This window comes from Coturnix japonica, chromosome 2 (assembly GCF_054131305.1).
Source record: "Coturnix japonica strain WE chromosome 2, WE-NBRP24, whole genome shotgun sequence".
Taxonomy (NCBI): Eukaryota; Metazoa; Chordata; class Aves; order Galliformes; family Phasianidae; genus Coturnix; species Coturnix japonica.
The window spans coordinates 117,724,477-117,747,121 of record NC_140664.1 but is presented as its reverse complement, the minus strand read 5'-3'; the positions used below and the strand labels follow the sequence as shown (position 1 = coordinate 117,747,121).

The 22,645-nt window shown below is 46.7% G+C and overlaps 2 protein-coding genes across 10 annotated transcripts in view; one reads left to right on the top strand and one right to left on the bottom strand.

Annotated features, from left to right (window-relative positions):
• PPP1R9A (protein phosphatase 1 regulatory subunit 9A) overlaps positions 1-5,586 on the top strand; it is a 124,209-nt gene extending 118,623 nt beyond the window's left edge. For 8 of the 9 annotated variants that reach the window (XR_014943053.1, XM_085538615.1, XM_085538614.1 and 5 more), the window contains one exon: positions 582-5,586. Coding sequence is in view for 7 of the 9 variants with exons in the window: in XM_085538615.1 (XP_085394741.1) it covers positions 582-794 (213 nt within the window). In the remaining 2 variants the exon portion in view is untranslated. The remainder of the gene's footprint in view (positions 1-581) is intronic. The other variant, XR_014943054.1, reaches the window with a different exon arrangement.
• Positions 5,567-19,334, bottom strand: LOC107309112 (serum paraoxonase/arylesterase 2). The gene is made up of 10 exons (XM_015853609.3): positions 19,236-19,334; positions 14,818-14,888; positions 12,318-12,373; positions 11,005-11,170; positions 9,865-9,991; positions 9,202-9,402; positions 8,465-8,546; positions 7,800-7,928; positions 7,144-7,310; positions 5,567-5,753 (listed from the first exon to the last, which is right to left on the bottom strand). Exons 1-9 carry the CDS (start codon positions 19,307-19,309, stop codon positions 7,152-7,154), a joined length of 1,065 nt encoding a protein of 354 aa, XP_015709095.2. The 5' UTR covers positions 19,310-19,334; the 3' UTR covers positions 5,567-5,753; positions 7,144-7,151.
• Positions 19,335-22,645: the final 3,311 nt, after the last annotated feature.

Genomic DNA, 22,645 nt, shown 5'->3' with positions numbered 1-22,645 from the left:
ACACCAGAAGTAGCAACTATAAAATTGAATACTGTGATACTGGAGTCAAAAGCTGGACACCAATTGTACTGTGATAGAATTAAATACAGTTCTGATGTATAAGTATGCATTGGCTCACGCAGTGAAAGTATGAGCCCAGTTTTATAAAAAATAATTATAAGAAGGAGTTGGGGGAGGCTCAGCAAATATGAATGTCAAAGTTCAGCATTTCCTTCCTGAAATTTCACCAAAAAGTTTGGAAGACAGCAAGGGCACTTTTGACTAAGAAACAGCAGTGAGAATTGGGGAGTCTTGTTCTTTGTAGACTTAGGTGGCCTCAGGCAAATTTCGTTGCCTCCGTGAAATGAATATAGTAGAACTTTGGTTACAGTGAGTTCTCCCTTAATATTCTGTAAGTGGAAAGGATGGAAACTAGTTCAGAACTGTAAAATGTTATTAAAATTTGACTTTGGTAGTCAGTATCACCAATTTGTTTAGTTGTGATCTGAGAAGAGTTTTTATCAGGATATAAAAAATAGAAAGAATTGATGATAGATTAAACCATCTGAAAATCTGTTTAAATGTTATTTTCCCTATCTCAGGCTCTTGGTATGACGTCATCCCAGGACAGGGCGATCGTTAAAAAAAAGCTAAAGGAAATGAAAGCATCCCTGGAGAAAGCTCGCAAAGCCCAAGAGAAAATGGAAAAGCAAAGGGAAAAGCTTCGGAAGAAGGAACAGGAGCAGCTGCAGAGGAAATCGAAGAAAACAGACAAGTCTTCATCAGAAGCAACAGAGGGCACTAATGAGCAGTGATAAGCAGAAATGCTGCTAAGTTTGTAATGTGGAGGCACTTCGAGGGAAGAGAAACTCACGCCCGCTCTGGTGCCCCTTCAGCTTTCTCGCGTTCATTACACATGAGTGTGTACAGAGAAATGGAGCTATAAATAGAATGACCGGGGAACTTATCTCGTGTAGTTTTATTTTCCTGCATATCCAGTTCTCGCTCGTTGTTGTTGCCATGTTGAACAGCCCCAGCCCCTCGGTTTGTTTTGTTGTTGTTGAAAGCTAAAAGATTTCATATTTGTGTGGCAGTGTTTCCTTCCCAGCCTACTCTTTTCTTTTGAGCTCTGTGTGTTCGGTCACTTCAGTAACCAGCATGATGCTGAGGAGCATGGTCCATTGCTTCACCTCTTCTGAACACGATGGCCAGTCAAAGTGATTGGTGAACACTTATTCATCTGAGTAAAAGGAGTTTTCTCTGTCTGAAAGGAGATGACTTACTTAACTTTCTAACTGGAATTTCCGCTTCTCTGCAGTGTTTTGATACTCACTTCCATCTACTGGAGTAAGTTTTGTCTTGCATCAGTACGTTGAGGTGACACTGCTCTGGAAACACAACTGTTCCATGACTTCTTAATATACACTGGAGATAAAGACAGGAGAGTGGATATCCCCCCCTGGGTAAAAGACAGGAGGTGGAACTCTTTCTGTTAACTGTACATTAGTTAATCCAGGAAGGAGGCAAAGCCTTAAACGATTATGTGGGTTTACACAGAAATCTGAGGATAACATTTATCCTTTAGATATCTGAGCAAGGATGCATTTCTATCTAGAGCACAGCATATAGATCTGTACAAATTTCTTTGTGCTCCCAGTGCATAGGTAACTTTCTTATAGCACACTCTGCTTTCTTTTTCATGTATTTTGAACAGGAAACTGGGCTTGTTTTGTTTTGTTTTGTACTTTTTTCCAAGAAAAACACATATTCAGATGCGTTCCCCAGTAAGCATTGGAAGTGTATGTTTTGTGCTGTGCCGTTATGAAGCTGTCATTGGAATCGATTATCAAAGTCGAGTCTGCTGAAGACTTTCAGTTTTTACAGAAGTGCACTTTAAGCAGAGGAAGAAGAGGGATTCTGGTTAGGATTGAATTCAGTACGTTGCTTCTAAGATCAGTGCTGCCTTGGAGTTGAAGGTTACCAAATCCAAAGCTGCCATGTATTAATAACTGTTTTGATTGATGTGTTTAAAGAACGTCTCAACTAAAACCTGAATTTTTAGGCATGGGCTGCAGAACGTTTGGCTGGTTTAACAGTAGTCTTGTTACGTATGCCAGAGGTTCCTGTTCTCCCAGCCTGTTGAGTCCATTGGCGAAGCCTGCTGAATAGTTTTGACTGTGACAGAAGCAGAGCGTAACTCGCACCAGGTGATGTTACCAACTCTTAAGAGCGGTGTTAAAATATTCAGGAGAATGAAAAGACAAATGGCAAATACCCACCACAAGAAACTGGAGGTGTAACCTTACTGCTTTTAGTCAGAGCTAACTATGCAGCAGCGTTTGTATTTGAGAAACATCACTTCCTGTTTGTGCATCCTGGAAGTTGCAGCCTTCATCTGGCCGGTCATGCTACCATGGAAATTGTTAAAGATGTCAACGCAAAGGTATAAACTGGAACTTTAAATTTGCCAACGTTGAATTGTTTGGAAGAAAACGTTTGTTTTAGTTTGGCTTGGCTTCTCTCCTGCTCTGTACTTTATGACGGTCAGATTTGCCTGTCGAGTTCTCTGAAATTCAGATCTAAAACAGTTGGGGCGCAATGTTTAGAGTTAAATGTCTTTGATCGTAATCATTTCTATGATGTGTAGAATGGTCTGTACACTGACAGAGCCTACTGCATTCAAAGCTCCTACACAGCATATCTACTTAGTCTTACCTTAGTTTTTGCTTCCAAATCCAATTTCTACAAGTTTCTGACATATATTTTACTCGAACAGAAGAACAAAACTACCATCAGAGATGCTTTCTAATATTTCTAATGGCTTCTGATGTTTTTCTTGAGATAGACCACAGGCAAAAATGGACATGCTAACAAGAGTTCCACATGGGAGTGAATATTTGTGCACTTTCTGTTGGAAAAAAAACACAAAAGAGTTTTAACAGCCTGATATAAGTAGCATTCTGTCACATTAGGAGGTTATGAATTTATACCCAAGTGAGAGAAATTGTCTGGAAGAAACTGGAAATTTCGTATTTTAAATATGATGTTGATGAAATGCATTTGATGATTTTAAATTATGTTTACATTACAGTAACGTTTAAGTAGTTGTATGCAGTAATCTGAGGTGGTGTCCCTGCTTTATGTTGTCTGTGTTCCTAAGAACCTGAGCAGGCTGCTTGGCATTATACATTGAGTTTTCATTCTTGCAGCTTAGAAAAGTGCCTCGTTAATCTCTTTGTAAATCAAGTCCTTCCTCTACAGAATAACTAATTCGACCTACTGAAATCCTTATAGTATTTGTGTTTTTGATCGCTTTGTGGTAACGTTACTTTGTTAGTCTCCAATTAAAAAACAACAACAAAAAAAAAAAACAGAAATTAGAAAGCAGTAGCTTACATTTAAAATAAAACCATAAAATACACATTGATCAACACGTGGAAACAGAACAAGCTGAGCAATGTCAGCAGTTTGCTCCTCTTTCTGTGACAAAAGAGATTTATGTGGTTCCTTTTATTATGCTCACACTTTGGGGACACAGAGAAATGTCACTGGACTACCGACATGAAGAGAGGTGCAGTCTGAAACCTCTGTTGCTGCTCTATGGGATGTTTAAGGTTGTGTTGGATTTCTTCCCCTTTTATTGTGTAACGGCACCTATGAAACAGAAGATGAAGTTGTCTCATTGTTGTGAACTTAAATTTCCTGTAAACCAATGCTAAGTCAGACCAATGGTTTTCTTTGTGTGTGTGTGTAATAAGAAACACATAACTCCACGCTAAATGACTGGAAAGACTTTCTCTTGGCTCACCTGCAGGAGTGCCTGTAACCCACCTTTGCATCATTCTTGTACCTCACCCAGTGGTCCCAGCAGGAGTGGTGGTGCTCGCTGTTGGCAAAGCCTGTTCTAGCTCATGGGCTACAGTTGTGTAGCAGACCAGCAGTCAGTACTGAGAAACTGAACAGAATTAGGTGATATTTGTATCTCAGCATATGCAAATCTTGTTGGATTTGATTCTTTTTGCAAAGGCATGATTGTGCCATGATGCTGGTCTGCTGCAAGGATACTGCATCCCCGCACTGAACAGCAAAAGGAAAGCCCTGCACATAGCCTGCTGTGGGTCTTAAGGCTCTGCAGTGTGCTCTGTGCTATTCCTCAGTGCCGAAGTTTAAGGGAATTTTGCAGGAATTAAGTCATGTCTTAATTATTTAGCCACATGTTTAGAGCGGAAAACTGCTGTCTGAGAGAAAACAAAACATGATTTTGCTTTTTTGAGGTGTGGCCTCTTCCCCTTCCATGTCATCCAACCAAGTGGCAGAGAGGCTGGACCCTTTGTAGCAATTTCCTCCTCCCATGCTTCCCTCATTTAAAGCCTCAGGAAATCAAAGCCGTGAGCCAGAACACTGAAAAAGAATATGATAAAAGCAGGCACATGCTTAATGAACTTGGGAGTCTTCAACAGTTGAGTGCAGGGGGCGATTGGATGGGTCCATTTGGGGTTTGTTAACAGCAGAAAGTAACAAAGTGGCTCAGTCTTTCTGGAAATGAAGAGGCCAAGTGACTTGTGGCCTTTTTGGGGTCCTCTTGAAATGAGCAGGCGTGGGTCTGTGTGTCTGTGCACACGGAAGTGTCTGTGCACATGGGTGTGTGTGTGCCTCAGCACCTCTGCTCAGCAGCAGCGGGTGGGCTGCTGCAGAGCTGTGGGCATGGAGCCGGCACATCGGCTTTGCTCTGCTTGCAGGGCCTTGTGTATTCTATGGCTCCCAAGGTGTTAAAAGTTCTGTTAAAACCCAGAGTGTTTTTCCATAGGTCTTCCTGCGTGTTGTCCTTGTGCTGGTTTGTAGCTGGGGGAAGGCTGGTGGTGTTGGTGCACCACATTGTTGGTATTCTGGGCAGAAAAGCCCGTTCTCATTCTTGATAAGCCCGATCCGTGCTGGAGCTCTTTGGGCAGCTCATTGCTGAGCGGGCTGTGAGTGACTTCCCCAGGGTCACCGCTGACCGTGGATGGCTCCTCTGCCCACAGACTTCCCCGCGCACACGTAGTGTCTGAATTGCTGCTTTTGTATCTCCCGACCACGCTGCAGTGCTCACCCAGCGGTGTACGTACGGCTAGAAGACCAGGCAGCTAAAAGACTCAAATGCACTGTGCTCACTGTAAAAATCGGCTTCGTAACATCGTTCCTTTTTATATGGTTGAAGAGGTGGTTGCGCTTCAGATTTTTTTCCCTTTTTTCGGTTGTTTTTTCAAGAGGTCAAATGTATATGAAGTGCATGTTTAACCCTGAGCTTTCTGTTTGTACATCTTGCTGTCCAACCATCTGCATGAAGGACGCGGTAGTGCCATGTCTGAGCTTGTCCCCTCGTGCTTTAGTCAATAGCAACTTCTCTAGGTCGTTGAGTTTTCCCCCAGGTGATTTTCTTTAATGTTTAGTTATTCGGAGACATCAAAACAAAACATGATGGTGGCCCTTTGTTTTCTTACAGTTTAAATATGAACAACAAAGCCTCGTGGTTTGAAGTTAATTTGTTAGTGTAAATAAATTTCTTGCCAATGAGTATTATTGTTGTTAGACAACGAATGCAATAAAATGAGAAATCCTGAATCTTTATTAGAATTTGTATCGAGTCCTCACTTTCCTGCCCGGTCGTTGGTCACTCCAGAGGAAGTAATAAATTGTAAGCACGGCTCTTGTCCTCTCCTTCCTTCTACATTGTTCTGATCCCAGCTGGTGGCCAATGTGTTGCTCTTGGGCCTCGGGCAGATCTCATTTACAGTCTGCAATGATGCAAAAAATAGTAAATGTAAATATATACAGGGTGAGGAAAGAGAATGAGTGTTTTTTCTTGGCCCTTTTTTCTTGGTAAGCGGCTGGAACGCAGCACGCAGTGCTTTGCTGCCCTCGCACTGATGCTGGTCAACATTTGTCATTCTAAAAGCCACTTTCCCATTTTATACTGAAGTGTAGTTCAGCCATAACAGGCATTTCACACATTGAAGGTACAGCAGTTCACCTGCTGAGCACAGTAATATATCTTTTTTCTTTATTGATTCTCTAGTAGTAAAGCATTGCATTAGGGAAGGGCACCCAGAGTGCCCGCTCTGTCATCCCTTGGTGGATTCGCTCAGGGCAGGTGCTCAGCACAGGATGGGAAGCCTTGGGGCCTCGGCTGGGCTGCCCAGCAGCCACATCACCGATGCTTCCTTCCACTGACACAACCACCACCCGCAGGGTGTAAGAACAGCCCCAGCCCATAAACAAGATGAACTTAATTAAAACAGGTGCGCTGAAGCATGAAGTGGCTGGAAGTCCAGAACTGACACGTAAAATGTGTCTGCTCAGCAGCATCCTGCAACTGGAGCTGTTACGCTCATGTCCTTGCTGTGCCTCTACCTGCAGGCAGGCCGCTACAAAACCTGCTGCAAGGGAATAGTTAAAATAACAGCCATGAGGGAACACATTCCTCATTTTCTGAATAGCCCAAAACAGAAGGAGTGTGACAAGCAATTTGTGGATTTACACCTGGAGATGCTCCTCACTGCTGGCAAAGCTGAAGTCTGTCTTTGGTCATAACAATGCTGAGGGAAATGCTGGCTGTTAGACAGCCACAAAGTAAATGCAGTCCCAGCACAGGGACCGCTTCAGCTGTGTTAGCCGCCCTGCTTCAGGATGTGATCTCTTTATTACAGAGCACTTAATCTGCTGCAGAACAAATAGTGAGAACAAATAGTGACACAAGCCTGAAGTGGCACAGCTGCCCAGAGAGCTGTGGGAGCCCCATCTCTGGAGGTGCTCAAGGTCAGGTCGAATAGGGGCAGCCTGGGCTGGGGGGTGGCTGCCCTGTCCATGGCATGGGGGTTGGAACTGGAGGGCCTTTAAGGTGCCTTCCAACACAAGCTGTGCTATGGTTCTACGACTCACTGGTTCTCCAGTTAATTATGTTAAAAAGCCAGCACAGGACCTGGTGGCTAATCACAAGGGGGTAAGTAGCCCAGCCTCTCTTTGGTGCAGCCACTTCCTTTACAACATCATAAAACTCATTTGGAGAGGAGGCAAGAACGCATTCCCATGGCACTGGTCAGCTTTAATAGGAGCAGTCCCGTCCTTACTAAACCTAGAAGAAACTGGGTGAGCCCACCAGGAGTTCAATCCCACAGCAGGCCTTACCAGGGCGGCTATAGCTCGCAGTACAGGGCTCTGTGGAAGACAGTGCCGATGAGCAGTTTCCCATTGTAGACTGTTGCCACCGAGGTCCCCTGCAGCACGGTGCCATTCTCAGCATAGACACGCGTCACCGTGGGCTGCTCCGCCAGGATGTTCTGGATGCGTAGGACCTGCCAGAGACACGGGAACTGAAATGTACTGCGGGCAGAGGGCACGTCAGGATGGAGTCACCTGCTGATGGACTGTGCCTGCAGGCATGGCCCCTTTGAGAGTGCTCCTGGCCCTGCTCTGTGCTCAGCTTTGGTTTGGTTTGGCAGAGGGGTTCCGGCTCAGTAATCAATGCAGTCCATCAAAATCTGATTGCTCAGCTACAGCTGCACAGAAAGCAGCCTAAGGAGTCTGGGATGACTGAACTCCTATGTGAGAATGATTCAGCTGTCTCCTAAGGATCCAAATAGGTGTTTGTAAACTGAGTACGTGCTACTCAGGTTTCCCAGGTAAGAGCGGAAGCTCTCAGTTAGGAGCCAGCACAGTCTTTGCCATCACAGAGGCTGTCCCAGCACTTTTCTCTGTAACCCATAGCTAAGTTATACCAGGACAGTTTGGACAATGGCAATTCCTGGAACAGAGGTAGCCCACAGACATCTTCTAAAAGGTACCTCAGAGGCAGGAGGGTTATTTGGGTCGTCGTACAATAGCTTCATCCCATTAGGGTGACATCCTGTCCAGATATCTCCAGTGTCAGGATCGACAGACAAGTTATCGGCAAGAGTATCCAGCTGCAGCGTCTGCCCAACACAGGGAGAGAATAAGAGAGTTGTTAAAGCTGGCAGAAGCCCTGGAAGTAAAATATAAGACTGTCTTGTTTTCAGTCATAAATGAGACCTATCCAAGACTCTCATCTCACATAACCCAGTCTGACTGTGTTACACTATTTTCTCCCTCAACAATCTCTTCTTCCCTGGCTGCACTTTATCCCCTCCTCCATGCCATCCATGAGCCTGCTCTGAGATTTTTCCATCATCTGCAATGCTCGTGTTGGTCACTTCTGTTCTCTGAGGACGCACCCAGGCTGCCTGGAGCAGAATCCCCTGCAAGATCCCTCTCTGCTGGTGGGACCTGCTGGTAGAACCCACAGCTCTACAAGGAGGAGGAATCATAGATTCATAGAATTGCTCGGGTTGGAAAAGACCTTAAAGATCATCATCCAAGAGCCATTCCAACCGGAATGTCGTACATGAGTAGGTTAAAAGACGAAGCATCAGAGGGACTTCTCTGTACAAAATTCATATCTACCTCCTTTTTTGGAACTGCAGCACCTTACCTTCACGTGGGTTAAATTCCAGTCAGCGTGCTTTTCCATAACATGGATGTTATGATCAAATATATCTGCAATATAGATGTACCTTCAAAAGAAAGCGCCTCTTAGCAATGTGCACAAGTAAGCAGACACCAAAACCAGCCAGTTCCTCTTGTGTAAGCCCAGCCCTTCCTGCAAGGAATTCCACCTTATGGTCCTGATGCAGTAATAGAAATGTCAAGCAGGCCAGAGAGCACTGAGCCCACTAAGACACAGCTCCACACTGTGCCAGTTCTTCTATTAAGGCACTGAGGCAGGACTTGAAGGGTTATATCTCCAAATCTACTTTTCTTTTCCTTTTCTAATAAATTTGAGTTCACTTGTCTAAACCACACTACAGGCTTAACAGGGGGCTTCAGGCCATAGGACTGTACAGCCTTCCTCACTTTCAGCAAGTCTGCCCCATTAATCTTTGGGAACAATGTACACAACTTTCCATACCAGCTGGTCAGAATGCAACGGTCTTTTGCTCTGATTTGGTGTAAACCACCATACAGATCAATAAACGTTGCCTGCAGCTAAAGACAAAGACATTTGATTTCTGTCCTACAAACCCATTGCATCACTTATGCTTTACAGGTTGCATCTTGCCTCACATGAGCCAGGACAGCCACTGATCACACAGTGTCCCATGTGTCCAAACTAGGATCTGGGGATTCTCATGTGTTGTTGAATAAAATCTGAGGCAAGAAGAAACTTACTTTTTGTCGGGTGAAATGTTAATGCCATTGGCTGAATAAAACCCAGCTGCTACTTCTTTCACTTCTTTTGGACTGTAGTAAACCACATTTGACCAAGTTAAACCCAAGTACATTTCCAAGAACATCAAGATGAAGTCAGTGAAGTAGTGATCATTGGTAGCGTAGAAGCTGTCGGGCCCCACAGCCACTACATCATTCACACTGGAAAAGAAAAGAGAGGAAGAAAGAAAAGAACAAAATGGGGGCTATGAAGAAGCACCATAAGACTGCACAGAACCCAGCCAGGACACAGCCACTCCGTGGTCACAAAGGGGCTGCAGCGACAGCTTTTACCTCAAATCACAACTTTAACAATCACTGTGTTGTTTAGAGCCTCCCTTTTCACTTCTATTTTTAAGCACCAGAATTAAGCAGTGCTGAAAGCTGAACAGGACTGTAGGACATCAACCAGAAATCTGGCTACCTGCTCACGAGACCATGGAAATGTTTCTCTTTTTGATTACATTCAGCTGGAAACCAGAAAACCAGTAGGAGTTGTGAGAGCTTTATCTTTCAGGCTACCTTTATCTTACAGTCATGTTGCTGAAACCAAAAACACCTGACTTTGGATTTTACCAAAATAAAAAGCTTGTTTTGGGGAAAGACTCCATTTGGCTCCAATACCTCGTCAGAAGGTCGTGTCGAATGGTTTTCAGATGTACGAGAGAATTGTCATCTTCCATAAATTTGAACAATTCTACTGTGCTCTTCTGATGTGGATGATTCACAACAAAGAGGTACACGGTGTCATCTTAAAAGAAGGAAAAGGAAAAAGCTGGATTGCATTAGATCTCTACAACAGTAGGGTGGAACAGTTTGGGGTTTAGTGCATTTCCCTCCTGGCTATTCAGAAGCAGAATGTGTACCGAACCAATGCAGGATCCAATGCAACTGGATCCAGATCTCCATCTACCCACTGACATGGAAATGTAAGTGAGAATTTTACTGTTTCTACCACGATGGAAATAAAGTAAGGGCATTTTATTTGTGCCCAGGCCATTGGATTTTGCAGTCTGATGCCTTGCAGTGGCTGGTTGTATGAAATATAGCCACAGTTGGCTAGGAAGGAGGGATGGAACCCCAGCAAATTTGGTCCCTTAGGTTTACTTACCACGTTGCCTGAGAAAGCTGTAGTCAAGCCTTCTCTTTCACTCTGTAATACTGCAGTACCTTTACCCAGCTGTGTTGGTGAGACCCTTAACTAGCCACCATCAATTTCTCCAATGGAACTTCTCTTAAAGGTCGCCTGCCTTGGGGAGCAGGTGAGGCTGCAGGAATGGGTCTCTTTGACATATTCTATTTGCCTTGCTAAAAGCTCCAGTGAAACAACAGGGGAAGAGAGGGGGAGGTCAGCACAGAGGGGTGGTCATGGACAGCCACAGGGGAGCACTCACTGCCTCCCTGCTGCCTGGACATGGCTGATCAGTGAAGGACGTGTCTCCTGGAGACCCTTGAAGCCAAGAGTGACAGATGTAAACTGGCAAGATTAACCTTACGTGGCTTTCAACTTTTCAGACACCTCCCATGCTTTCTTTCCTTTCAATACAGAGGGCATCTTTCGGTCTTGGACAGTTTGAGACCATGTGCAAAGGCATTTGGTTCAGCAGCCAACTTTTAGAAAAGAAACCTCAAAAGACCAAATGGCTGAAAACTATTTTCTCTCCCTCCCATGGTGTGTTGGTTTCTGGGGGTACAATGCAAGAGATTTCTGCTTGTAGCCCTTAGGGTGAGGTTTACGACCATCATGAACTGAAGTTTCCTTACCTTTGTCTATGTAAGTGCTGATCCCATGAGGGTTAAATGACCCCAAATCAAACCCACGGCTGATTCTCAGTTCAGATGCTTTGGGCTTTTTTTCATTCAAATCCATCAAAAAAATTTCACCTGGCTTGTCCGGTGCAAAGCTCTTCAATCCTGGGTATTTCAGACCCTGTAAAACCAAAATATAAGATCATTTATGGCTGAAAGGTAAGAGGAACACAGCATGACTGTAAATGCTGGAGCCCTGTTAGAGTCTGCAAGCACATACCAGGTTTGACTATTGCTACAGCTGCAATGCAGCAGGGGGCCAGGCTCTGCTGTACCTGGTGAGTGTGAGTCCTGAGGCCATGGAACAGAGGAAGCAAGCTGGGCCTTGGGCCAAATGCTGTATGGGACAAGGCCTTCTAACCTGTGCTGGCTCACCTTCTGTCCTACCCAGGTGAGAATGGGACAGCTCTGCTGCTCCTCCAAGCTCTTTGCATCCTACAGCCACCATCAAAGTGCCACCAGACCCACCATGGTGCCATAACACCATGCCAAGCATCCCTGCACAGGCCTTGGTGTTTCCAAGGACCAGCACTGAGCAGAGCCCCAGGTACAGGGCTCAGACTGCTGCACCAGGACACAACAAAACCCCAAGCCTTTGCCCAACCACGCTGGGACAGCACAGTTTGTCCAGGCTCTCCCTGTGCTTCAAACCACCCTATGAAAAGATGCTCTAGGGGGGACAAACTGGAAGACCAGCACAGCCAAGTGCATCCAACAGAAACGTGGTAAAGTCATGGTGAGGGGCAGGGCTGGGGCAGCTCACACTTCTGACACAGACTTTCAGACGTGCCCAGAGCACATAAATGAAAAAGAAAAACCAGCTTTTGTCTTAGAAAATAATTTGTAGGCCTCTCTTCCTGATTACAGAGAGAAGCTTGAGAGTGGGGAGCCTAGAAGCAAAAAATCTATCAACCAGAAACAACAAAATCACCACACAAAATCTGTGGTGTTGCTTTTGTTTTGATTTTAAGATGACAAGGAGTTAGCACACCTCTTCTACAAGGGACGGGTTTTACATTTCAACATTTCAAGTAAGCAGCATAAAAGAAATTCAAGGTTATGCAAGTGCAATGGGATACACGTGTGAGATCGGCAGCCAGCACCGTTGTGTTGAGAAGTGCACTTGCTCAAGTGAGGAAACACTGGTGAACACAACTCAGGCCTAGGCTGACATCCAGGCTCATAGGAAAATGGCCCATCTTGAAGGCTTCACCTATTGCCTCCGCAGATCAGGCAGAGCCTAGGCCTGCACAGACAGGGATACTTACGGAGCTGATGAAAGCCAGTCCATTAGGAAGGATGTCAATGTCTTCTGAACCAGTTTCTGCAAAACAGAGATAAAGCAATTTCTGTCAAAAGGCATCAAACATTCCCCGGTGAAAAATCTCCCATTAAGCACAATTCCAGCTCACACAGTGCCACTGTCTCGTATGGCTCCTTGATAAAGCCCAGCAGAAAAGTTCAGTAGAGTATTAAAGTGAGAGCAGCACTCCAGGTTTGGCAACAGCTCTGGAATCACCTCTTTTTGGAGGCTTACATGTCCCCCCGCACCACATGCCCTGAGTGATGCAGGATGAGCCAACTGCTTTAGGCAGCCCTGCTCTGCAGCAGGCCAGCAGTGCAGGCTCTGGATTAAGGGATTTCCAGGGTAGGACCACAGGGATCACTCAGCCCCTACACCCACATAAGGCGACCCAGGGAATTTCACACACTGCTGCACTCCTGCACTTGAGCTGGGACACTTGGTTAAGTACTATAAGCAAATATTTAGTTAAAGCTCTTGAGTGTGAGCCTGCTCTATCTTAAACAGCTGAGGGCTTTCACAGTCAGACCACACTTTTAACTGTGGGTAATCACTTCCAATTTTGCCCATTCTTGCTAGGAAAAAAGAAAGACCAGATCACAGACGTGAGAGCTAACTGGAAATGGACAGTTAAAAAGCATAAATTCGGGATGGGAGAAATGAAGGGAGAGCAATGCCCTGAGCTACTTAATACTGCTTAGAGGGAAACTGCAGATCGAAGCAAATTTGGGCACTTCTCAGCTGTCTCATGGCATGTGTGAAAGAGGAGCATGGCAGGAAGAGCCAGGAAGGCTTGGCTTGTTCAGTGGCTCAGCTCCTGCAGGGAGAGGGGACCATGGTGCAAGGGCTCTGTGTTCATTGGCATGCACAGCAAAAGAGAGAGTAACTGATTCATCAGGTATCAGAAACTGTTACCTGTGCCGCGTTGCCTAATTGTGCCACACCAGTGGCTTATTCACCACATTATCTATATAGGCTGTAAAGAAAAGTTCAACAGACCTAGAAACATGATTTATTCTGCTCTTTACTTCATCTTAGTACAATGTCTTCTGCTGATGCAGTTAACAAAAGCCACACCCAGGTTCCACGTCCAAAGGAATTGAGCATCATGCCTATATCCCATGAATTTCTCCAGACTGCAAGTAGAATCATAGAATCACAGGGTTGGAAAGGACCTACAAGATCATCTAGTCCAACCATCCTCCCACTACTGCTGCTACCACAAGCCACTAAACTGTGTTTAGTCATAGTTCCTCATCCAGACAAGTATTTCCAGCAGCTTCTGAAGCACCTTCTGGGACTTCAGGAATTGCTTCAGGACGCACCGTTAGTTTGTTACAAACTAGTGTTGTGATTGGATACCCACAGATAGCGCTGACTCTACAGATGTGGCCCTTTCTACATATTTGTGAATGGAGATTAGGATGACCTGCAGTTCTTCTGTTTGTTCTGTGTTCCATGTCGCCTATATTGCACAATGTTTGACAAGCAGAACAGATCAAAGTCTTCAAAAAGAGAGAGAAAGGATGAAACTGTGCAGAAATAAAAGGGCCCACCAGAGAATTCTTCCATTTACTCCAGGTGTGCTTCCTTTAACACGGAAGCATCACTTTTAAAGCGGCTACGATAAACTGTAGCAGCTGCTTGTGTTTCCATGTGCAGACTGGAGAGCTGAAGATCCTGCACATAACCACAAGTGAAGGAACTCTGCACAGAGCTGTTCATTGCAGCAATTTGACTTTACAAAGACGTTTGATTCTGACATGAGGATTTATGAAATGACACGGTGACTCAGCAAGCACAAAGGGGAGGCTCTGCAGTCTCACCCAAAGGCTCCTTACCCATGCAAAATCCATGCAATTTTAGTACAACATAAGGTATTTCCAAAAACACTAAGGAGGGGGGAAAAAGCAGCCAATAAGCCACTGCTGAGCTTAAGCTGTGTGATGTAGGGGAAAGGGAGTCAGATGGTGTGTTTAAAGGTAATCGTTTTACACTCCAGTTACACTGAAGGAGAAAAAAAACATAAGACAGAAACATTCCCATGCACTAAACACACGACCTAGAGTACAAAGTCAACACTGCAGCCGCTCAGCTGAACCTCTTCACAAACCAGACTGGGACGACAAATATAACCCCTCAGTCTTTGAAGCCACTCAGCTGCCTTGTGCCAAGTTGCTTTGCAAAGAAGACATTCTTGCAAGGCACACATTATCAAAATATATGTGTATTGTAGCATTAAATACCAGTGGCAAAAGGTAGGGTGCCAAAGGAGCAGGTTTTTCTGTATAATTTTCTTCCTGTGGCATCTCTCCACCTGAAAGTCTGCTTGGCTAAATACAAAAGCATGCCAGCAAGCAAAATAACACACTGCATTCAGGCTGAGGCTCGGAAGGTGCCCTTAGCAGTCAGTTTCAGAAGGTGACCGGACAGAAGCAGCACACTCAGGGGCTCTGAGCACCTACCGATCCCTTTGATGAGCCGGCAATTCGGGAGGGCTACGGGGTCAACTTCTCGTGTAGCATTGAGTCTGCTCCTGCAACAGGAAAGAGCAGGTTAACAGGTTAACATCACATGTTGCTGCCGAGCAGGTAATGCTCCTGGCTATCTCTGCTTTATTGCCTGCCATATCTCAGCAACAAATCAAACACTGAACATGCAAAACCCAGAACAGACAATGGCAGTTGCCCCAAACAGCCACAATGGTTACACGCTTCCCGAGATGAAGCTTTCATGATCTCATGTCACCCACCCACCTAAAATGACAGCCACGCTTTCTTCAGGTTTCAGCCACTAAGTACAGCAGCACCCTGCAGTGCTGTGTGTGGGCAGAGGGCAGCCTCCCACCCCAGCCCACAGCCATTCCTGGTGCACCTGCACTTCTTTTTTCTCATTCTGCATTAAAAAGCAGCAGCAGTGTTATTGCAAGGCACCACTGCTGACATGCTAACAACAAGCACAACTTGGCAGTACAACTTTCAGGATGAATCTCCCTGTCCCTTCCCCGTTTCTTCCTCCCACAGCACTCCCTGTCAGCCACTCTGGTTTTGTAGTATCATGGTATCATTTAAGTTGGAAAACACCTCTAAGATCACCTAGTCCAACCAGCAACCCATGCCCACTGACCTCATCCCTCAGTGCCACATCTACATCATTCCCAAACACCTCCAGGGACAGTGACACCACTACATCCCCGGGCAGCCTGTGCCAGTGCTTAACCACTCTTTCTGAGATTAAATGTTTCCCAATACGCAGCCTGAACCTCTACTGGCACAACTTATGGCCTCTCCTGTACACCTACAGATCCCCAGGTCACACTTGACGGGCACTTACACATAGGTTTCTATCTCTCCCTCTCCACCACTGCACTACATGCAAGACCCCTCACTACTAGGACTGTTGTGTTTGACCATGGTAGAATGCAATGTCATAAATCTGCATGTTGAGTTTCTATGTAAACATGTCAAACTGGTGTCCTAGATTTTATTTTACAAAAAGAAAGCTTTTAAACTAACATTTTCTTTTCCTTTGCACACAGACCATGCACACGTGTCAATACTGCATCCAAGTACAGGAAATTCTGAATACACAGATCCCATAGCAAAATCTAGACACATTTATATCACAGGTAGGTTGTTCTGAAAGTGCATGTGTCTCCTATTTATTTCCATGGAAGCTACAACAGATTCAAAGAGCACAGTAGCACTATTTGATAGAACATGTTCTCAGCTACATAACTCTGTTTTTCAACACAGTCACCACCACTAGCAATGAACAGGAGCCTGCATGCCTTACTCACAGACATGTGCACCAGCAGCAGTGACCCACTGTTCCACAGCCACTATGGTGGTGCCACTGCTTGGAAGGTGTTGCCCACACAGTCCATCTTTCTCTGACCCAGACAGTGAAGAAGACATAGAAGTCAGAAGGCACCAAAAACAGACCATACGTTGCATGTGGCAGGACAGTACAGCCAAGATTGGCCATGTGCCCAATGGTCTTCAAACTGGGATGGGGTCTGGTGTTATTGTATTACAAGAGAATGTAGTACTCTGGCCTGACTCTGGAAGTTGGAGCCTTCAGCTTAGTCAGCGCTTTCCTGGTTTTCCAGGCTCTGTGAAATCCAGAAGGATCGCTCCTTTCCTACCCCGAAAGACATTTTAACCACTGAGGGCTGCACCTTTTCTTTGATGGGGAATTCACATCAGCACACCGTGGACGGCCATTTTGACTCCAGCTCATAGTGGTGACAACACGTCTCATCACTGATAACGATGTGATCCAGAAAACTGTCACTTTCAGCCTCGTATTGGCTCAGTAGATCCTGACAAACTTGTAGATGCTGTTCTTTCTGTCCCTGTGTGAGAATTCATGGGACCCACCTGGTGCAAACTCTGGGATATTCCAACACTGGCTCCAGCATTTCCATAGCACTGAAAGCAATATTCAGCTCCATACACTGTTCCTTGGTTGTCGTCAGCCGATTCATGTGAATGAGATGACCAAGACAGTCTTCATTTTGTGGTGTGACAGCTGTGCATGGCTGTCCGGAATCTGGCTTGTCCTTCATGTTGCTGTTACCACTGCTGAAACGCACCACCCACCGCCTCACTGTGCTCACATTCACTGCTTTGGCTCCATAAACATTCACCAAGTGTCAGCGAATGTCAGTGGGTGCCATTTTTTCTGCATGGAGGATTTCAATGTCACACCTTTCCTTCATACACACTCCCGTGTCAGACGCCATTGTGTCAGACTGCCGCTCTGCTGCCATCCATCACACAGCAACAACATGTTGGTAATGTCATATTGGTGGGATGGTTCAACCTCTGCTGCCAGACCGACCAACATCCACCTGATGTCACGGGCCAATATAACGAAATAGGAAGCATCGCTGTCAGGACAGCCCTCGTAGTTTTAAAGCACAAACTGAACAGCAGACTCAGTCAGCGGCATGAGAAAGTTGTGGTGCAGCTGAGGAGTGTGTGGTACATCAGCCCCACATTTTTTAATCACCTCGTTATGGGTTCTAACTTCACTGGTTGCTGTATCGCTGACACGGGTTGTTCTCATCAGGCCAGGAGAAAGGACAAATAGGGCAGGGGAGTGCAAGGGAAAGGAGCCAAAAGAAGCTCTCGCAGGAGCTCTCCCAGCCCCCAGGAGGGATGTCAGCCCCCAGCACAGCGTGACCCCAGCTCAGAGCAATCATGCCCTGCATTCACGCTGCTGCTTCCTTGGGATTTCTGCCTTCCTTATTGCAGGAGCCCTTCCCAGCAGCCTGCAAGCCTCGCAGTGCCAAAAGCACAGCGGGAACACAGCCAGCAGCCGAGGGGAGATGATGATATCCCGACGGCATTCCCAGGGAAACACTTTGTGAACTGGAATGAGAGTAATTCGAAAGGACACTGGTCACAAGCCTGCAGCACACACAGAGGCTTTTTCAAAATGTGTCAGTTTATCTAGCTCAGGCAGCCTCAGCTACTGAGCCAGATGGCCTAGATAGCTGACCGGCCTTCCGAAAACACGTTGGACCTGCTCACTGGGGAGTGCAGCTTCAGAAAATACAGGAGTTTGCCTCTTGTTGCAGCCCGGCGCTTGGCACCTCGCCTTGCTCCAGCTCCAGCCCCCGCCTCCTGACCCATTTGGAGGCACATGGCAGCAATCCCTCTCCCAAGCAGCGACCCGTCACATATTCAAAGCCCTCTCTTTCACTATTCCCTTTCTGTACGCTAAGCAGCCCCTGAACTCTCCTTCCTACCTGACAGGACTGAAAATCCCCTCTAATTGCTGGGTTTGCTCCCAGTTCCCTGAGTCTTTCTGGCACCGTGCTGCTGCTTCAGCACAGAGCACAGGCTGGGGGGCACATCATACTGAGTGTCATGGCACGATAACACTGTGTGTGGGCATGTGTATGAACAACAGATATCCTTTCTATACACACTATTTCTACATAGATGTAGGAACACAGGGTGCATATGTGAATAAGTTACATATATGCACATTATTTGGAGGAAAACCCAGCATTACTCCTGTTCCAGGTTCACGGACTTGAGCAGGGCTTTTCTGGGGAGCAGTGAGCAGCTGCAGTGTGTCACAGGGGAATCTGCGTAACTTCAGCCAGAAACACACAATAACTTCTTTTTCTGCTGCAGGAACTTTACTCAAGGCCTATTAGGGAGATAATAGCTGCATAAACAAACCTGATTTAAGAAGAATGAGCTCTGTAGGATCTGTAGCAATTCCTCAAGCCTAATCTTTGAAGCCCTTCAGGGACTCTTGTACCACGCTAAGTAGGCGCAATATACCAAACTCAAGGAGCAGCAGAAGGCTGCGCTGAGCTCCTGCTTTCCAGCCAGGTGGTCCCAGGGATAGCGGGGAGCTCTGGTGACCCCTGGGGTATTGCTGAGAGCTCAGTGCGAAGGAAGCCCACCCACAGGTGCTGGGGGATGTTGCTTTTAGTGGGAGGTCTGCCTCTACCTGACTGCCAGCGGCTGCAGGGGTTGCAGACCTGTCAGGAGCTGCAGACCCGCAGGTCAGAGAGTTGGGTGCGCGTCCTTTAGCATTTGGATCCTAATTGTACTGATGCACCGGCGTGCAACAAAGTACTTCACCACCCAAGCGGTTACAGGTGAATTCGCTTCAGCGCCGGCACACAGCGAGCTTCCAACTCGGGGCGCAGCTCACCCGCACACGGTCTCCCTATCAGCCAGAGCTCGGCCTCAGCAGGACGCAGCGCAGCAGCTGCTCGCAGCCCGATTCCCACGTCCCGTCGGTCCGACGTGCAGCCCGCACAGCCCGAGGCTGCGGACCCCCCGGCGGGGACGGGGCACGAGGCGTCATCCCGCATCCCCGGCCGCGCTCCCTCCGCTCCCTCCGCGCTCACCGGAACGCCAGCAGCCGCTCCGCCGCCAGCGCCGCCGCGATCCCGACGAGAGCCGCCGCCAGCACCTTCCCCATGGCCGCTCCCGGCTCCGCGCTGCCCGCCGCCTCCCGCCCCGCCCCGGGTCTCTCCGCACGGGGGCGGGGAGCGGAGCTGCTCTAGGGGGCCCGGCCCGGCCCGGCCCGCTGCGGGGACGGCCCTTCGGCGGGTCCGCGTGCTCGTACAACAGCGCCAAGTTCGAAGTGTGCTGAGTCTCATTCTTGTCCCTAAATGGGGTCAGAGGCAACAGTGTAACCAGAGGCTTAAGGAAGAGTAAGAAAATGAGGGGCAACTTGAGTAATCCCCCCCTCAGTCCTTCTCAACTCAGTTTGAAGTGCTTTAACTATTGAGTAACGTTTAATAGATGTCTTTCAGGTAGTCCCGTTTTGAAGCAAGTGGTGGTTGTATCGCACTTTGTTGACACCACACCACCCTGTGTGGATGGGAAAACAGCTGCTGTTAGGCAGCAATTCATCTGAAATGTGCCTAAAGCAGATAACCAGTGTTCCCTAAAGACTGGCTTTACCCTGCCTTCATTAGACAAGGAGACTCCAGGGACCGACTCAAGCTCAGATATCCCCCCCAGCACCCTGACCAAAGGGAGCTCTGGCATGGCTAAAGGTAAAGGGAACCATTTCTACTGAAACTTTGGGAGTCCTAGATATGTCACCTGCAGGAGACATGCCCTTTATGCCCACTCCCTATCACATATCAGCTTATATTTTAATAGATAAGATATAGAAGCAGTGCCCAAACAAATTTGGATTTCGCAACAAACTGTTTCCAAATGTATCATCTTTGAATCATTAATGAAACACAATGTGTTGCTGAACAGACTTTTAGAAAGCTAAAACTCTTACCCAGATTTTGATCTCTCATTTACCAATGTTAACCTGAAGTACGTTCACTTTGGCCATCATTGGTCCATGACGGACCTTACTTTGTGATGCCAAAGTAGTTACGGTGGATTTACACTAGAGAATGAAGTTTGGAATGATTCTAGTGCACTCATGGGGGGCTGGTCTGGCTCAGTACGGAAACCTACAATGACATCCTTAACTTGTCACTTCCAATACTGTTTTGGGCCGCTCACTGCAAGAAAGGCATGGAGGCCCTGCAGTGTGCCCAGAGCAACAGAGCTGTGAGGGGTCTGGAACAAAGTCTTAGAGGGAGCAGCTGAGGGAGTATAGAAAAGTCTGGAAAAGAAGAGGCCTGGGGGAGACCTTATCGCTCTCTATACCTGCCTGAAAGGAGGTTGTGGCGAGGTGGGGGTTGGCCTCTTCTTCCACATAACTAGTGATAGGATGAGAGGGAATGGCCTCAAGTTGAGCCAAGGGAAGTTCACTTTGGATATTAGGAAAAGTTTACTATCCAAAGGAGTGGTGAGGCACTGGAATGAGCTGCCCAGGGAGATGATGGAGTCACCGTCCCTGGAGGTGTTCAAGAAACATTTCGATGTCATAGTGAGGAACATGGCTTAGCAGGGAGATACTGGTGGTAGGTGGGTGGTTGGACTGGGTGATCTTGGAGGTCTTCTCTAACCTTGGTGATTCTATGACTCTAAGTAGACACACCACAAATAACTAGTAATTTGGAAAGCTGCTCAGGGTGACGTCTCACTGTGATGTTGAAAATGCTTGCGAAATATTTAGGAATAAGTCATTTTTGCACTGACTGTAATACTCAAAGTAGGGAAGGCACTGAGGGCAAACCTGATCTTCAGGCAGTAACAAGGCAGACTGCACTCACCCTCCAAGAGCTGCTTCACCAATACTAAACCAAATTCAAAGGCGGCCCTGTGGGCACGTAGGCAAAGCAGGGCAGCCAGAGACCAACTTTGGTGCTGCTTCTGCATAACTGTAGAAACAAGGAGAAGATGTCAACATGGAGTGGAAAGTCTCATAGAGAGACTGCTGAGATCTCAGATGGAACTCACCAGTTTTGTTGAATGCAGATCTGAGGACTGGGTCGATGAGAAGGACACATCCACCAGATTGCTGCTGACATGCAGGTGCTGCACCAGCTTCAGGTAAAAATAAAACTTGGCAAGCAAGCAAAAAGCTTACTGCAAAACCAGGCAGAAAGCACTAGCAAAGCCTTTGGATTGTGTACTGAAAGATAAAGGTGGGGAAAGAGCTTCAAAAGCTTCCTCTCACAAAAATCTTTGCAAAGGCTGTGACCTAAAACAATTTTAACCCTGTTATTCTGACCAAAGGGAAACTGCAGATTGCTTACTTCAATTTCTTATGCTCTGCATTCTTCAGTTCTGCTAGAGCTAAAAAGAAAAACCCAGCCCACTGCTCAGCTCCCCACTGAAGAGCAGGGAGCAGAGATCCCTATGGCTGTTGAGCAGCTGCCATGGAGCAAGGCGAAGTCTCTTCTCACACCTTGCCACTGTATGTAAACACAGTATCACCAGTTAGTTAGAAAACTGGAATCTATGATAATAGCCTAATGAACAGACGATGCCCCAAGACGTTCAAGGATGCAGATTCTTAGTGCCTTTTGCAAAGAAGGGGAACAACAGTCCTGAAGTGACACCAAGGTATATCAATTTTCCCAACTGCTGAGAAAAATCCTTGTCAAAATGACATCCGTGGGTTTGCTGGTTGTTGGAAAGGCTTTTGTAGGAACAGTCTGGCTTTCAGCCTCGTCCTAGTTTGAGGAGAGCAGAGTCAAGGACTGTACCTGGCCCTTGTGGAGTTCACCACAGACTCCAGTGCTGTCAGCCACGAGCAGCCCAGAGGCAGCTGCATAAATTTGGATGTCCAAACAAGTTTGGGAAGATATTTTGCTTATTTCATGGTGGTGTGGGGTAATGCAAAGGTTCTCAGTGATGACAAGATGTCAAAACCTGTGACTGTCAAAAACAGCCCTAAGCAAGGCTATGTCCTAGCACAGTTTTTGTTTACTGTCTTTTATATAGCAGCACTTCTTGCTGCATCTGGAAGCAGCAGCAAAGGGAGATGCTTTACTTATTTTATAGGTGGCAGAATTGCTAAACTGGAGAGATGCCAGGTTAAATCAAAAGGCAGAGAGGTCCTCCCAGGCAATCTGCCCTTTGCTGCTGACAGAGCACTGGGTGGGCAGAACATTATTGATGGCTTTGATCGTGCTGCCGCGTTTCAGCCTTGTTTCAAGCATAAAGCAAATAGTGCTGTCTTTTCCCAGGCAGAAGTGTGCTGAGCTAGTAGCGTGCCTTGCAATACAGAGTTGATGTCTTGCAGGTGAATCCTGCTGTCTTGGCTGCAAGCTGCCAGGAGCATCAGAACTGATGACAGTTGTACAACAGAGGGTCATGCAACTTTTGAAGGATTAAATCTGTATGTGAAAGGCAGGAGGCTCTTGACTTCAAATACCAGTAAAGGTGAGCT

Coding starts and splice junctions, on each gene's coding strand:
- LOC107309112 (XM_015853609.3), bottom strand. CDS start 19,309: ATGGGGAAGGTGCTGGCGGCGGCTCTCGTCGGGATCGCGGCGGCGCTG. Junction 7,929..8,464: donor GGAATTTAACCCACGTGAAG/GTAAGGTGCTGC, acceptor TGTGTTGGGCAG/ACGCTGCAGCTGGATACTCT. Junction 7,311..7,799: donor ATAACCCTCCTGCCTCTGAG/GTACCTTTTAGA, acceptor TGTCTCTGGCAG/GTCCTACGCATCCAGAACAT.